The 16,771-nt window shown below is 42.8% G+C and overlaps 1 protein-coding gene across 2 annotated transcripts; it reads right to left on the bottom strand.

Moving 5' to 3' along the window:
- Positions 1-1,010: 1,010 nt before the first annotated feature.
- Positions 1,011-16,271, bottom strand: ankrd34a (ankyrin repeat domain 34A). 2 transcript variants are annotated; one of them, XM_081695886.1, is made up of 3 exons: positions 15,901-16,271; positions 7,635-9,251; positions 1,011-2,864 (listed from the first exon to the last, which is right to left on the bottom strand). In XM_081695886.1, exons 2-3 carry the CDS (start codon positions 9,186-9,188, stop codon positions 2,853-2,855), a joined length of 1,566 nt encoding a protein of 521 aa, XP_081552012.1. In that variant the 5' UTR covers positions 9,189-9,251; positions 15,901-16,271; the 3' UTR covers positions 1,011-2,852. The 2 variants fall into 2 exon arrangements, with proteins under 2 accessions (XP_081552012.1, XP_035386367.1); XM_035530474.2 differs by lacking the exon at positions 1,011-2,864 and having other exon boundaries at positions 5,327-9,251.
- Positions 16,272-16,771: the final 500 nt, after the last annotated feature.

The raw sequence follows: 16,771 nt of genomic DNA, 5'->3' as shown, positions 1-16,771 counted from the left end.
TTTGATGGTAAGTATTTTGAATCATAAAGGTGCGGATTGCCGGATTTTCTTCTTTTCATCACGTAGTCTAATGAACAGAGGAATGTCCTACGTACTGCCCCTTTAAGAAAACAGTGCAATATTGTGAGGCACAGGGATGAAGTAATTTTTTATTTATTTGACTGAAATGTAATCCGTTCTTTTGGCCCTGTACCATAATGGGAGAATGCCTCTTTCTGTGTTCTCTCTTAAACAGATATCTTGGCTTAATCTTCTTTTGTGAAGAATGTACAGTATACAGTGGTATGTTCCCAAAAGCCTTGCCTTTTTTATTTCATTATACAACATGACCCAAGGTGCATTTGTTGACTGAAAGAAAAAAAAAAAAAACTTCATATCTGTAAAGCTGATTTTTAAAAAGCATTTCTTATGAAATACATGTAAAAACTTTCTGCTAGAAGTTTGTCATTTTGTGAGTAATGCCCTCCTGTATCTTACTTTACTTGGAAACTTGTCAAGGTTTTATGAATATTAAACTTATAACAAGTATTAAAAATACTTATTTGCATGGACAGACATATTGTTAATAATGTATTGTAAATATGCCTCTTTAGCCTTCAGGGCACAAAACGTGAAATCAACACATTTGTACATTGTATAAAAAAAACATTCAAAAAACAAAAGCCATTGATATTGTGAGTGTCATTTTGTCATGTGATCCCTGTGTAGTACTACACAAAATGTATGAGGTTATCGTTTTCTTTTGATTCATTCTCAAATATACTTTCATCTCCACTGTATTGGTTGTACTATGTGCTGTGTGCTTCATCCACCTGGGTCCCTTTGTTATTAAACTATTGGAAGATTTACATGTCCACAATATTTCACTTAACTGTCTGTGTTGAAGTTGATGCTTTTAAGTTATTACACCACCGTTTGTACATTTAATTTGTTGTACATTGGTTAAAAAAAAAAATTGGGGGAGGGGGGGATCTCTCGGAACAGCTCGAATATTCTGCTGTCTTTGGCAAGCAAAGATGCTCTTGGTACTTTCATGTTTGTCCTGGAAAATGACGGCCTGTGCTCCACCCAGGCTGAGAACTTCTACTCTTCAAGTCCTTTTGTATCATTTGTTGTCGCAAAAGCAACGTGCCATGTTTTCTGTGGATGGATGAGCTGAATGGGAGAAGTGAGCAGAGGCATGAATACAGACTTGTTTTCTTGCGGGACAAATGTTGCGCCATATAATTTCAGTAAATAAACTTACAATAAAGAATAAAGGAAGTACATCAGCTTTGTACTCGCCTGGCCCCAATGTTTTTGTGGCTTTGTCAGATTTTCAACTGATCATGTTCGAGTGTTTTGTTTTTAGATATGTTTTATTCAATCAGCTGAATATGTTTGGGCGTAAAAACATATTTGCATAAATTGGGATGGCAAAAAAGCATAAACTGATGGTCTGGCTCCATCCGTCATGTTTCAAATGGAGTCTGTTTCCTTGGTTTTACCCTAATTATGTTTCTAACATTGGCTTTTGCTGTCTGGACAGCAGATGAGGAAGTAGGTTTCAAAAACATGGTGCAGGTGCATTTCAAAATGAAGGCAGTGGGGTCATAATGTCCAAATTTTGGTTGCTTCTCGATTCTTACATTCATTAACTAACCCCCCAAAAAAAGTTATTTTACAGATACTCAGATAAACATTCGGTATCTACAACTATTCTTAACAATCTTTGACATCATACAGATCACAGATAAATAACTTTAGACGTTCAGTAGTATTAATACTGTTATAGCTGAAATTAAACTTCAGTGATTTCAGAAGTTTCCCCTGCATATTTCCCATGGTTTTACACCAATCGGCCATAGCATTAGAACAACCTAGCTAGTACTGTATGGGTCCCTCTTGTGCAGCCAAAACAGCTCCGACCCACTGACACCATTAGACCTCTGAAGGTGGCCTGTGGTATCTGGCACCAAGATGTTAGCAGCAGATCCTTTGTTTTTCCAGTACATCCCACAGATGCTCAATTGGACTGAGTTCTGGGAAATTTGGAGGGCAAGTCAACACCTTGAACTCCTTGCCATGTACCTCAAACCATTCTTGGAACAATTTTTGCAATGTGGCAGGGAACATTACTCTGTTGAAAGAGGTCACTTCCATTAGGGAATACACTTACCATGAAGAGGTGTACTTTGCATGCAACAATGTTATGTAGGTGGTACAGTGGTGAAGCAACATCTACACGAATGCCAGGACCCAAAGGTTCCCAGCAGAACAGTGCCCAGAGCATCACAGTACCTCTTCTTCCCATGGTGCATCCTGGTGCCATCTCTTCCTCATGTAAGCAGCACACATGTACCTGGCCATCCACATGATGTAAAAAAAAATGTGTATCATCAGACCAGACGCCCCCCCAATTGTTCCACGGTCCAGTTCTGATGTTAATGTCCCACTGTAGGGACTTTTGGTGGTGAACAGGTAAGCATGTGCACTCTGACCGGTCTGGAGCTATGCAGCAAGCTGTGATGCACTGGGTGTTCTAGCAATTTGTGCTACAATAGCTCTTCTGTAAGAACGAACCAGACAAGCCTTCACTTCCTACGCCCGTCAACGAGCCTTGGGCAGCCATGACCTTGTGGTTTACCAGTTGTACTTCCTTGGACCACTTTTGGTAGGCACTCTCCACTGCATACCGGGAGCACTCCACAGGACCTGCTGTTTTAGAGAGGTTCTGACTGGGTCATCTAGCCACCACAATTTGGTCCTTGACAAGGTTGCAGTTATCCTTACGCTTGCCAATTTTTCCTGCTTCCGAACACATCAACTTCAAGAACTCACTGTGCACTTGCTGCCTAATACATCCCAGCCCTTCACAGGTGCCACTGCAAAGAGATAATCAGTGTTATTCAAAGTCAATGCTTTTAATATTGTGACTGATTGGTGTATACTCAGCATAAGTGGTTTATTAATGGGATTGAGGTGTGGTGTGACCATATAGAAAATAATAAATGACAACTACCACGCCTGAGTAAGATGAATAGTTCTGGCATAATCATTATACTTACTCTGGGATATAGGCTTCATTACAAAAGATGAGAGCTAGGCCTCCTTTTATTTTGATGTTGAACTAAATCTTGTTCGTATGAATTATTCCTTAGCCCATTCAATACGCATGAAAAGCTGAGTTCTGTCGCTAATGGCATAATCTATCGAGTTTGTAAAGTATGTAGTTACTAGAAGATCCAGGAGAGGGCGCCGCAGGGCAGCAACGTTACCGCGTGAACCGTAATAAAGGCATCAAGCGCCGCTGAATCCGTGTGTAGAACACTGTAGCGCACCCGTCTGAGCATGCGCTGAAGCGGTCTGCTCGTTTACTCATTCACCAGTACCCCCACCCCCAGAGCTACCCTATATAGAGCACGACACGGAGTATCTGTCAGGGAGACGGACAACAGTATCTTACGTTAGAAGTATAGCATTGCGACCTTTCGTCGCGTAAACTGAACATGAACGGAAATAACCTGGGTTACACTCTCCACTCGAAACTGTACGGATTTTGCTGTGCACATCGGTCGGTGTCACTGCGCCACCCACCACAAGTAAATTCTCAAGTAAAAATCTGTAAAGCACCTGCAATTAAGGGGACCAGTGGGAAACCCCCCCAAGTGTTCTTACAGTGAACGTCTGTAAGTTTAATTGCGCTTATTTTGCATAGGATACCTGTTAGGCAGACCACAGAAAGGCTAGAATTCGGACAACACCAACTTGCACACAATATATTTCAGCGTTCGTCGAGCAAACTGGCCAGAACAAGTACAAAAAAACCCCCAAACAGATTAGAGATTAGAGATGAAGACAGATTAGAGATGGTTTACAGCTACAAATGTGTTTATTTAATAATACATTGCTCTATAGCTACATCCACGTTCCCATTTATGAATAAAATACTACTGAGCGAAATACTGTAATGATTATTTTATTGAGCACGAGTTTAAGTTATTCTGGCTCGCATTACATTAACATTGTGTGACCGCTACCTAGTTAATATAGCGGTGCCGAAAGTTAACATTTCTGTTAACTGGCAAACCTTACTAAGTACAAACATCTGCCTTAGTAAACCGTTATGCGTTGTGGTACCTTTTCCCGTAAGCAGTGTACATCGTTCACTAGCATGAATATGGAGCACTGCGGGTAAATATAGTGAAGTATATAGTGAAGTATATAGAGGATCTGAACCAATATAGTGAAGTATATAGAGGATCTGAACCAATATAGTGAAGTATATAGAGGACCTGAACCAATATAGTGAAGTATATAGAGGGCCTGAACCAAGATAGTGAAGTACATAGAGGACCTGAACCAATATAGTTAAGTATATAGAGGACCTGAACCAATATAGTGAAGTATATAGAGGGTCTGAACCAATATAGTGAAGTATATAGAGGACCTGAACCAATATAGTGATGTATATAGAGGACCTGAACCAATATAGTGATGTATATAGAGGACCTGAACCAATATAGTGAAGTATATAGAGGACCTGAACCAATATAGTGAAGTATATAGAGGACCTGAACCAATATAGTGAAGTATATAGAGGACCTGAACCAATATAGTGATGTATATAGAGGGCCTGAACCAATATAGTGATGTATATAGAGGACCTGAACCAATATAGTGATGTATATAGAGGACCTGAACCAATATAGTGACGTATATAGAGGACCTGAACCAATATAGTGAAGTATATAGAGGGCCTGAACCAAGATAGTGAAGAATATAGATGACCTGAACCAATATAGTGAAGTATATAGAGGACCTGAACCAATATAGTGAAGAATATAGAGGATCTGAACCAATATAGTGAAGAATATAGAGGACCTGAACCAATATAGTGAAGTATATAGAGGGTCTGAACCAATATAGTGAAGTATATAGAGGATCTGCGCTGTCCACTGGAAATTCGGACACTACAAAATGGCTGACACTCTAAAACAGAGCACTAAACGGTAAGCAGGGGTGGATTTCGGACATACCGCCAGCCTCGCCCAGCTTCTGCATGCCGCAGAGGTCTTGTTCCGAGACTCGAATGAGCAGAGCAGGGCTCGACCGATCCTCTGCATTCACAAGCAGAGGAAAGATTGGACACACTTGAAGCGGTGACGGTACAAGGAGGCGATACTTCCCGGCAGAAAGCGCCCCTCTCCCTCCTGTTTCTATCGAGGACATTCTGTCTCCCTCTGCTGTTCCCTTCCAAGTTATGTCTAAGACATTTTACTGTGTAGTCTGCTAAGATAGCGTAAACACTAAGAATACAAAGACAAAAACGCTAGATATATTGGTTTAATCATATGCCTTTATTCAAAGCACCATAAATGTCTCATGAGCATGAGACTAATTCCCATCGTGTGTTGTGCAGATAATTACACGGACACTATACTGCCGCGCACCCTAAAGCTTACTGCTAGCACAAAAGTCATCAAATTTTTTTTAATCGATTAATTATTCTGTTCAGTACATTACCAGTGTACCACACCAAACATACAAAATTACAATAAATATTGAATCCACTGAACTAGATGTTGATACTGTAACTGCTATTCCTTTTGATACAACGCGATGTAAGACACTTGGATGTGTAGTAATTATATTCCTATTACCCACACGACAGCAGCACGCCATGAAACACACGTCCTCTGTGTACAGCGTCTAAAACAACTGGTGACCCTCGTACTGGTTCGGGTCTGGTCAGACATACCTGAGCACAATTGAAACAAGTTCACTGTTTTTTGTTCGTTTTGTTCATTTTTTTTTTTATAGCATGACACGATGTGATCATCGAGAGAGACCTCGATGAGGAGAAACGAAGAGAAGATATCCCGTTAGAACAGAACAGGTAACGTTCAAATGAAAGCACACATCAGTATCATCACCGTCATCTGACAGGCTTTAAAAGAGGTGCGTTTACATGGTTTCGGGTAAAATCTTTGAATGCAAAGATGCGGTTATCTATCGGAAAATACCTTAATTAAAGAACGTAATGAATATTGTTGCCTATGCCTTTGTCTCTTTTAAACATAGTTGTTTCCATACTAAGAGTATAAGTCATTTATAACCCAAAAAGTACATCATATTCATTTTGTTTTGAAAGACTGGAAACAAAAGACGAAAACGGTGAAAAGTGCGACCAGTCACACAGGCGTAGAAAAATATGACTCTGTTTTCTTTTTCATGTTAAAGTATGCTTAGTTCAATCGACATAAACTAACATATGCTAACTCAAAGCACTAAAATAGATTTTCAACTAAACTGAAGCAAGACTCTCAATCACATTTTAAGCTTTATTAAAGTATTTCTTGGTTATTTATATATGTATATATGTATATATTTCTCTCGCTACACTGACAAACACTACACTGAAACGAATTTAATTTCAAATGAGTGTAAACGTTGCTGTGTCCGACTGTTTTTCCGAACATCGCGATGCTCCCCAGAAGTGCAGATTGCTTTTCGCGCTGCAAAAGTAATGGTCATCCAGTGTTCAGTGATAATATGAAACCAGAGAAGGTGCAGCACATAATATTGCACACAGAAATACTTGAAACACAAATTCTTACTTTACCTCCTGTGAAATCTGTACAATATCTACATGTGCACCCTACCCCTTCTGCAATAAAACAGAGGAGCCCTGTTGTTGCGTTTCGTTTTTCCGTGCCCTCCAAGTTTTGGTACGCGTAAACATAAACGAGTTTCATGGAAATTCTTTGGGAATCTGAGATACGAATTGCACTTCATTTTCTTGTGTTTAAATTCATGCATACAGAGCTCATTCTACATCCTAATATATGCAGAAGTTTCAATTGGTGGATTTTTGTTTCCGTTTTTACCGCTAAGGAATGTTTTATTTTTTACGGTTTTGCTAAACACAAATTTTTAGAGACGGCCCTTTTACATTACTTGATTTAAATCAGTTTGAAAAGTATAGATCGTCTGTGCGGTAAACCTATTGCGTCGGCAACAGATTTATTCTCAGTGTTAAGATTTTTAAGGAGAAAACTGCATGTTGCATGTTTTTCCTCGGGAGAATTAGCTACGTCATCCTAAATAGGGCAAGACGTGAGTTTGGCTCGTGTAAGGACGCACGCGAGGACCGCGTGTCGCTTCGCCAGCAGCATTAACATTTCTTTCTTAAACACATTCCAGCTCAGCTGTTTCACTATATATGCTTCAGTAAAAGGGATCGTGCGTAAAGCGTGACCATTTTAAACGAGAAGAGCCATTCGTCAAATAGGACACAATGGTGAAAAACTAATTATAAGAAACCAAAAATGACATTAAATGGAACCGATTTAAATGAGTAGATCGGCCAAACATGCAATCCTGGCAAACAATGAATGGAAGGTCGAAGCCACCAGCATGATGTAATTTGCATAATGCTAGTTGGTGGCTGTTAACTTTCAGCCATTGTTATCAAGATTGGTGTTGTGTCTGAACTGGGTTTTTTTTTTGTAAGAATAGGACTTGTAGTTTATGCATTTTTTAGAAGTTCACTGTCTAGTGATCTGAACTGGAGGTGAATTTCTCCATGTATGTGCATGCTATGTAGCTCTCTCATGCTCCTATTAGCATCAGTCTCCATTGACCTCCATCACCTTCTCAGCGAGGATCTCCTGAAAGGTGGAGAGCTGCTTCATCTGCTCCGTTTGCATTGAGTGCCTCCTCATCAGCTTCTTCTTCATCTTGAAGTCTGGCCCACGCTTCGGGGACGACGGCGCCACCGGCAGCAGGATCTTGGTGCCAGAATGCACGGGCGAGGTGGGCTTGCCATTGGCCCGAATGTCCGGGATGGGCCGCTGTGGGTTGACGTTTAGTGGCGGCAAGAACCCGGGCCGCGTGTGCGAGATGTGGTCCAGGAGGAGCGTGCCAGAGCCGCGGCGTTCTAGCAGACCCGGCGACCTCCTCCTCATGGTGATGGGAGATACCGAGTTGGGGATGCTCTCCAGGGACTCACGGGAGGAGCTAGTGAGCAGCGAGAGTGGCGAGGCGTTGTACCTGCGCCGCTCCACCGACATGCGGCCCGAGTCAGGCGAGCCAGGGATGGACTCTGCGCACAGGTGTGTGTCCGACTCGTAGTGCTCCATGCGGGTGAGCTTGGGGTGTGGAGGCACCCGGGCACCCCCTGCAAGCAGGTGCCCGGCGTTCTCCTGGGACTCGGGTGCCGTGTTCCTGCGGTACAGTGACTGGTGCTGCTGCACTTTGTCGGCCCACGAGGAGGCGCAGAGCGCGGCGCAGTCCTCCGAGCACGAGCGGTCGATCATCTTTGGCGAGCAGGTGTCGTGCGTCTCGATGCTGTGGCGACGTGAGAGCAGGGGTCTGCCCGGCCCAGAGATCGAAAGGCCGTTCATCTCTGTTGTTACTTTGTCCTCCTCCGCAAGGTCGCCCTCCTCCCGCTCCCTCCTCTCGGCGAGCACGCTCGGAGCCACCAGGCCCCATGGCTCAGAGTTTAGCCGTTTGAGGAGCTTTCGTGGCGGTGGCCTCCTCTCGCCCGGTGGCCTGTTAGATGGCAGTGGGAGGGCGGAGGTCAGGGCGAAGCTGAAGATGCCATCCTCTTCCTCTCCGGCGGGGGAACCTGACGTGCGGATCTCGACCTCCGAGGGGGACATGCAGGTGGGCGAGACTTTGTCCACCACGCCCGGCGAGGGTGGAGAGTTCAGGTACTGCTTGGTCTTCTTGGTGCCGGAGGGCGAGGTATCCGTGGTGATAATGATCACTTCTTTTCCCTTGGCCTTGCAGGCGTCCAGCAGTGTCTGCAGGGCTTCCCTGTCACCTCTGTTAATGGCATACATCAGGGCTGAGGATCCGGAATAGTCTTTAAGACTCGGGTCGGCACCATTTTCCAGCAGCAGTGACACCACGTCTTTGCCGGCACGCTCGGCGCAAGCGTGCATCAGCGCCGTCCGACCCGACTTGTCCGGGATGTTTGGGTCGGCACCCTTCTCGAGCAGATAGCGCACCATCCTCTGCCGCGTCTGTGGGTCATCGTAGCCTGCCAGGCAGGCAGCCGCAATGGGTGTCTCGCCGCGCTCGTTGCCCTCGTTGATGTAGGCCCCACCCTCTAGCAACAGACGAGCCAGACGGAGCTTGCCCTGGAACACAGCCTTCAGCAGGGCGTTGCCCTCGGTACGCAGGGCTCCCCCGTCACCCATGATGCCCCGGTGCTCCCCAGCCCTGGCCTCCTCTCCTCAGCACTGCCTGCACATCGGGACAACCTGCGGTGGGGGAATAGAAACGCATGAGGCTGGTTTGTAAGTGCTCCTGTCTCAGCTCTCGGACTTGCTCATTGCACGGCACTAAAGGATAATATTACTTTGAGTCCTTAGATAAAAAAAGGCTTTAAAACATTTTTGAAATAATAGCCCTGCAGTCTGCAGAGTGTGATAAAGAGGAGTATGGTCTGCCATTTTCACCAGTGCTCTCATTCGTCCAACACAATGAAGCCCCAGCCCCATGCAGTTTTAACAGTGTAAAATGAGACAGGAAAAGACAGAAATGTAAAGCTTTACAGCTCAGAAAATAAATCTGTTCTAAATATTAAAATTGGACAACAGATGCTGGATAGAGAAAGAAAACTATTCAATTCAAAGGTTTATGACTGTACCATACCACACCAGGCATTTTGAATACTGAATTATTGAACAACATAATAAGTCATCTGTGATGCCATTAATCAAGTGAGAGGGGGTTGATCGTTCATGGCTGAACAGAAATGTACCTTCTGTTGGCCAATTTTAGACACTGAAGGAAAAAGGACTTGTTATATAACTGTCCATTTAAAATTTGTTATAGTTATAATTAATTAATTTATATAGTTTTTAATTGCACGTAATCAATGTATATATTACATTAACTGCATTTTAAATACCTTCTTAAAATATTTTTGTGGTAATATGACTGGAAAAAATAGAAGACAATTTTTACACAAAATACTTTAGTCTCTTCTAAGTGACACATCTATGATATATCAAAGAAATTATATTATCAGATCCTTACTGATTTTAGGACATTCTCTGATGGAGAACATTTTATTGGAACTAGAGAAACCTTTAGTGTAAGGTAAAATCTTTCCTGGTTACTATGGCCAAACCACAATGGAAAGGATTCTGACAGTATTACAGCCCTTAGGCACTGAATCATTCATCAGCAATGTGGACATCATTTGATCTTAAAAATAAGCTTGTTGTACTGAGCCATTTTGATTCAGTAAATTATGAATGAAAGCTAAGATTAAATATAGCCATAAAAAGTAAATATTCAAAAAGTATTCTGTAAACAAATGCATATAATAAATCAATATAAGAGTCTAATACAAATATAATAATATCATATAATAACGAAATTCTATAGTTAAATAGTCAGTTTGCACATGCAGGGCTTACTGGGTGGAAGAATTTCAGCCATGTGGTTACATCCTCTGCTCTTATTGCCAGCAACCCCCACTGCTGTGGCTACATTAATACACAGCTTCAGTCAGCTATGAACCAGCAGCTGTCTGTGGCCATGGGGTGAGTCAAAGCAGTGATTATGATGATCAAAGCAATAAAGGCAGCATTCCCAAATTGTCCACAGCACTGAGGGTCTCCCATCAATCTCTGTTCATGCAGCAGAAAGCAGAGAGAGACGCTCATTGCACACACACAAGCTTGATGTGGTAATTAGGCATTACTACAACAGCACTGAGACGCAAGGATATGTTGTGTTTCAGTGGTTTGGATTTATTCGGACTGATTTAAAATCCAATGTGACCAAAGTAAATCCCAGGTAGATTTACACAAGCAACACATGAAAAAAGCACAACCAGCGGCCAAGCAGAAATCACTTAATGGCATAGAGGAATGGGATGGCTGGAAGGATTGAGGTACTGTGGAAGTGGAGGATCTGTGTGGGACTTCGCCGAGTCTTGTTACCAAGTGCTAGTACAGACATACACTTCCACTCCTCGCAGTGGGGTCTACTGATCTGGGGCCAGTCCAGTGCAGTGCTGGAGGTGGGCTGGATAGAGACGCAGTCTATGTTACATATACAGTGTGCATATGTCTGCATTCCTCTTAACCTTGTTGTTAAATTGTTCTCTTCCAGGGAAGGGTCGAGTGCCTATTCCGCTCTTTGTGCCGTAGGTTGACTGTGATGATCCCTGTTTCCCAGGTGCTTCCTACTGGTACAGAGCGTCTGTGTTAACAGGCACGCTGGTGCTTATTCCTCTCCTCTGTGTCATCTATGGCCTGTGCATTGTTAGGGACTGAGAAGAAGATCTTTGGCAGAGGACTGAGCTTGTGTGTGTGTGTGTGTGTGTGTGTGTGTGTGTGTGTGTGTGTGTGTGAAGCACTTTGAACTGCCACTATGTATGAAAAGTGCTATGCAAATAAATTTGCCTTGAATTGTGTGCATGCTAGCTGTGATGTACCTGCACCAACGTCTTTTCTGTCTCACACTCACTGAGTGGATCCAGATTTGGCAGATCTAGTCTCTGACTGGACTTCAACCTTAGACCAGAGCTCTGCGCTCTGCTATCTCCAGCTTTCTCATTGCTTATTCCCTGTGATCCCAGACCAAGCTGAATCTCAGCAAGCTAAAGGTGCACTTTTATGCATACTGATATGCTGCTGAAAGAGAGAGAGAGAGAGAGAGAGAGAGAGAGAGAGAGAGAGAGAGAGAGAGCAAGAGAGCGATATGGAGGCAGAAACAACTGTGTGTTTTAGATGCAAACAATAAACTGAGAAAGCTCTTCCAGCTGAGAAATTGAGGCTAGAGAAAGTCTTTCTCTGGTTGCAAACACAAATCATCTATGGATGATTCATCTTTAGAAGGAGCTCAGATCAGGACTTTGAAACTAGAACATTTACAGGCCATACGCACTGAAGCAATTCAATTTCATCTAGCAATCTCTGTTACCTCTATTTACACCTGCTCTTCCTTTTTTATTTTCTACGAGGGTGAGTGCTTTCTCGCTCTCTGATTGAGCTTGTTTAAATGATGAGAGCTTGTAGTCAGAGAATGGTGCTCTCAGCTGTAATAACTCTGTCCAGTGGACCTGCTGATCCTCCACTCTGCTAAAACACACTCCAGTAAACACATGCTGTTTCGCCGGGTTCTATTGGATAAGGATGGAGGTGTCCATGTTACTGCTCAGATGTTTGAGCTTGTTCCAGTAAAATGAATTGGCCCACAGTCAAGGGACACTTTGGATTGTCATCTCTCTTTGTTCCTCTCTCTCTTACAGCCAGTGCTTCACGTAACTCTGTCCCCGCCTGACCTGTGTGTATGCGTCCATGTGTTCGTGTGCGTGTTTCAGTGGGAGGCAGTGAGCTCATTGACATCAATCAGAAGCAGATAGAGCTAGGCATATTTCACCAGTTGGAGTGACGATCCCCTGAAGTGGGGTTTCTTATTACGATTAATTGAAATGCTCAGTACTACACTGGGAGATGTAAATGACAAGCCGAACATTCAGCCAGGAATGAGCTCTATCCAATTCGCCTGGTCTCCTGACAACAGGGGATGGAAATGAATCATATGCCTCCCTCTCCCTTGACACTTTTTTTCTATCTCGCCTTTTCTGTTCTTTCTCTCACCCCCCGCACACCTTATCCAACAGGGTGTATGTGCCTCTCAGGACTGTTGTCAATCCTTCGTACTGCAGTCAAGATTGAGGGCTGGGCTGATGGGGGTTGGGGTGGCTGCCGTAGTGTGTGTGTGTGTGTGTGTGTGTGTGTGTGTGCGTGTGTGGGTGGAAGCATTGTTAGAAATTAACAGAAATCTGAGGCCATCTCCTGCCTGCTGTTAGTCTCATTAGATCTCATCGCTCCATGAATATGCACTGCTTTCTAGATGCGCCGTGCTTCAATCTGCAAGACAAGTGTCCAGTGACAGAAATCCCCTGTGCACTGCCAATACTGCAGACCCAGGGCATGATGAACTAATGGGACAAGCTTCAGTGAAGCCTGACTGGCCCGCTGCCATCTGTCCCCCTGACCCAGTCATATTGGATGAGTCCTTTCATCAGTCATAACACTGGCAAAATAGGGAGAGCAGGAGCGGCTGGGAAGGCAGTGCGTCTGGGATGAAGAAGGATCTGATGCCCTCTGTAAACACAAACCATACTGCATCCCTTCTCCAACCCAAAAAACAAACAAACAAACATAAACTAAACAGTGCATTTGTAACGCCAGCATTTACAACACTTGTAATGCCTTTGCAATGCGTTTGTAACGCCAGTGAATTTCCAGGCATGGTTATCCACATCTGTATCACATTCCTCAAGTGTTTCTCAAAGAGTTCTTAATAATGGAATTGCTACCTCCGGACTGGTTCCTTAGTTTTAGCATGTTGTAAAATCACACTAGTTATTGGTTATATCATACAATCCATTTGTTCCATTTGTTTAAGCACTTTCTTCCCAACAAGTCCTGCAATTCTTTTTCTTTACATCAATTTACAGAAATTTCACAGAGAAAGGGGCAAAGAAAAGGAAAGGTTTGACTCTTGGAGCAGTTGGGTGCTGTAAGTCTAAGTTAGTTATGTTTTATTGTCTGATTAACAATACAACAAGAAGAGGACTCCTATTCCTTTCACTGTTTCTGCTGTTCATTCAGCAGACATGGTCCATTCTGGGTGTCCATGTTGCTCGTCAGATGTCTGTCTGCATGAGCTTGTTCCAGTAAAATGAACTGGCCCGTAGTCAAGGGACACTTTGGACTGCCATCCCTTTCAGTGTCTTGCAGACGGTGCTTCAGGCTCACTCTGTCCCTGTCTGATGTGTGTACGTGTGGACTAACACGTGTATGTGTGGACTGACGTCAGAGCATCAGTTGCGTACATGGGGCCCACAATAATGTGTGTAATCTCTTTAATGTAAGAGATTAAAAGTACAGATGGGAAACACATAAATCAAATCCAATATCTTGTATAATATGGAAGAGACTAATTTAAGGGAAGTTTGACTGTTGAAGAGAATTCTTCTAAAATAATAAGCATGCCATAGTACATTACTATTGATTGATTGATTGATTGATTGTCTGACTTATTTGCTTTGCCGATTGTTTACCAGAACTTGACCATTCTAGTAAAGATTCTGACTTGAACAAAATTTGATATGGATATGATGATGATATCTCCTCTGTTTAATTCAACATAAAACCTGAGTGCACACAGTGTAGCCGGAATGGACAACTTTGTGCACCATAACATGCAAACATTTCTTAGAATCTTGACAAAGTCTCTGTGGGACCATGCACTGCCATCTTAAATGTAGATGCAATAAAAAAAAATTGCAGAACTTTACCAAAGTAGCACACGTGAATGGATTTGGGGGGGGGGGGGGGGGGGGGACAAACAAGACCGAGCCGTTGGTCTGGCATAGCAGTTGAAACAGTTGGATCTAGGAAATAAGAGTGTGGTGGCTGCTAGGACGCGTGAAACAAACAGGCCTATAGCGTACCCCAGCACTTCACCCATACCCATTTTATCTGTTCATATCCCAAAAATGAATACAAATATGTTTATGTGTTGTGAACATTGTCTAAAATTATAAAATGAACAGGCTATGTTACATGTCAATGGTATAGTTTTATTGTCAGCATTTGATGAGCGTATATTTAGGCTTATTTTTCTGATTTTGATAGTTGTCTGTAAGAGGGAAGATATGTTTTTCTGCCTTTAGTGTTTTTGCAGAAAGGGAGATGGCTCTGCTTTTTTTTCTGGCTAGTCTGTCTGACGTTCGTGTCGCTATCCATGGTGCTGAATTAGAGGACCAATGCAAAATGGTATTTTCCCTAAATCAACCACGCAGAGTTTGTGTTTTTGAATTTGCAAGAAACCATAAAATAGCCCAGCCACCAGTGCTATTTATAGTCATAAAGTGTCAAATCTGGTGTCAATTCCCTACGTCAGTTCGTCTCTGACGTAAGTTTTTTCTCCATTAATGAATAAACACAAAACGATCTCGTCGTAACAAGATGACGATAAAATATCCTGGTTGAAGACATATTTATAAAACACAGATAGACAGTAAGCTATAATGTAAGACATAAGCGAGCTTTTATTGCTATACAGAGCCAAATTAAGTTACTCAACAGCATTTATTATTCATCTTCCTGTATATATTATGCACTCTTATTTTCTTATTTGCATTTTGCTCATAAACCTCACATATCAATCCAACATTCCATCACTTGAAATATTATATTCAATATATAAAAATTATACTATTTCTTCGCTCTTAAAACTACAATGCGCAATAGAATGTCCTTGTTAAGCGCACCGTTTCCAGTCAGAGACCGTTCTGGGCATACGTATTAAGAGCTGTAAATATGCGGTCTAAATATAGGGCACCTGCGAGCCAATCCAGCATTCCTGCGCTTGAAGAGAAGAAGAGAGTAGTCTTAAACATCTGTACAATACAAGTGCCTATGCTTTCACTTCTAAAACGAGAAGATCTATATCAGCCGTATGATGAGATCATAATCATTTATGCTACTGACTGAAATCAAAAGCGCTTTCAAGACGGCTTCTAGGCGAGAAGATTTCATATAGATGTTGGTGTAGTACATGTCACAGAACACCGACTGGCTTACAGACAATACTAAAAAGTGCATTTAAGTAATAAAATCAAGTAGCTGGAATATAAATAATACAAAGTGCTCATAGTCTAAACACTTGTAATTGCCCATTATGATCGTAAATGCAAAACGAAGTAAAATGACTTGTGCAGGTTAGGTGTTGCATTCAGTAAAACGTCCCTTCAACTTAGCTTGCTTACTGAATTAAAAACCATTCTAAAACATTAGGAATGAAACGCAAATCCGCAACGCAACGCCGAGTCACTTTGTACAGTTCGAGGACAGTATCTTGTGCCAGTCTTACCGTGGCTGTGCTGCGTTCTGCTAAATTAATTCCATTTCCGCGCTGCTTTATCCCCAAATCCAGTTAATATTTGTGGTATTCTGCGCAGACCCTCCTCTACCTCCGTTCTGCGTTAAATCGGTCCCCCTTCCCCCCACAGTTCTCCCGCGAACACGAGTTTAGAAGACGCGGCGGGGGCGGGGAGTGGGCAGCTTGTGGGAGTGATGTGATGCGCTGCGCTACCGCGCGGCTCCTACGGTGAACCAGCGAAAGCCCGACGGAGGCAAGCGATACGGCTTAAGTGATTTCCGAGCCGACGTCAAAGACTGCTGAAGAGACTGACGGGCTGCTAGTCCTCATGAACATAACCTATGTAATGGCGTGAAACGCTTTCCGAATCTCATAATTAGAATATCGTTACTATCTACACCAGGTAGCGTGGACTCCACAGGCTGGTTTCCTGTTGAAGTGCAAATGTGATGTTGTGTTTCACCTCTTTCGTTTTTACTTTTATGGGTCAAGGGATTTTTAGGACTTGATTTCCAGCAGGCTATGTTATACATCTCATCACTGATAAGACTGTCATCTTAAATCTATTCAATTGTTTGGTTGAGTTTTTGTTATCTAGTGTTCAGCCTTTTAAGTACAGCGTTTATTCTCTGAGGGAAGGCCCTACGTCAATGCAGAAACACATGATGTTGTGATGTGTATGACAGTTTATTGTGTAACACTTGATATATAGGCTGAAGCTATATTGATAGATTGGTGCATTGGTTCTACAATTGGAAATGGTGTGTAAAAAACTGACTAACAACATCTCTGCAACACAGATTGATTGTTGTCTCCCTTGACCTTCATGTCTAAGCAGCATGATGTTCATGTGTCAGGAGTT

Source organism: Electrophorus electricus, chromosome 14 (genome assembly GCF_041902795.1).
Source record: "Electrophorus electricus isolate QZ-2024a chromosome 14, ASM4190279v1, whole genome shotgun sequence".
NCBI lineage: Eukaryota > Metazoa > Chordata > Actinopteri > Gymnotiformes > Gymnotidae > Electrophorus > Electrophorus electricus.
Note: the sequence above shows the minus strand (reverse complement) of the source record. Positions and strands in the feature narration are given on the sequence as shown.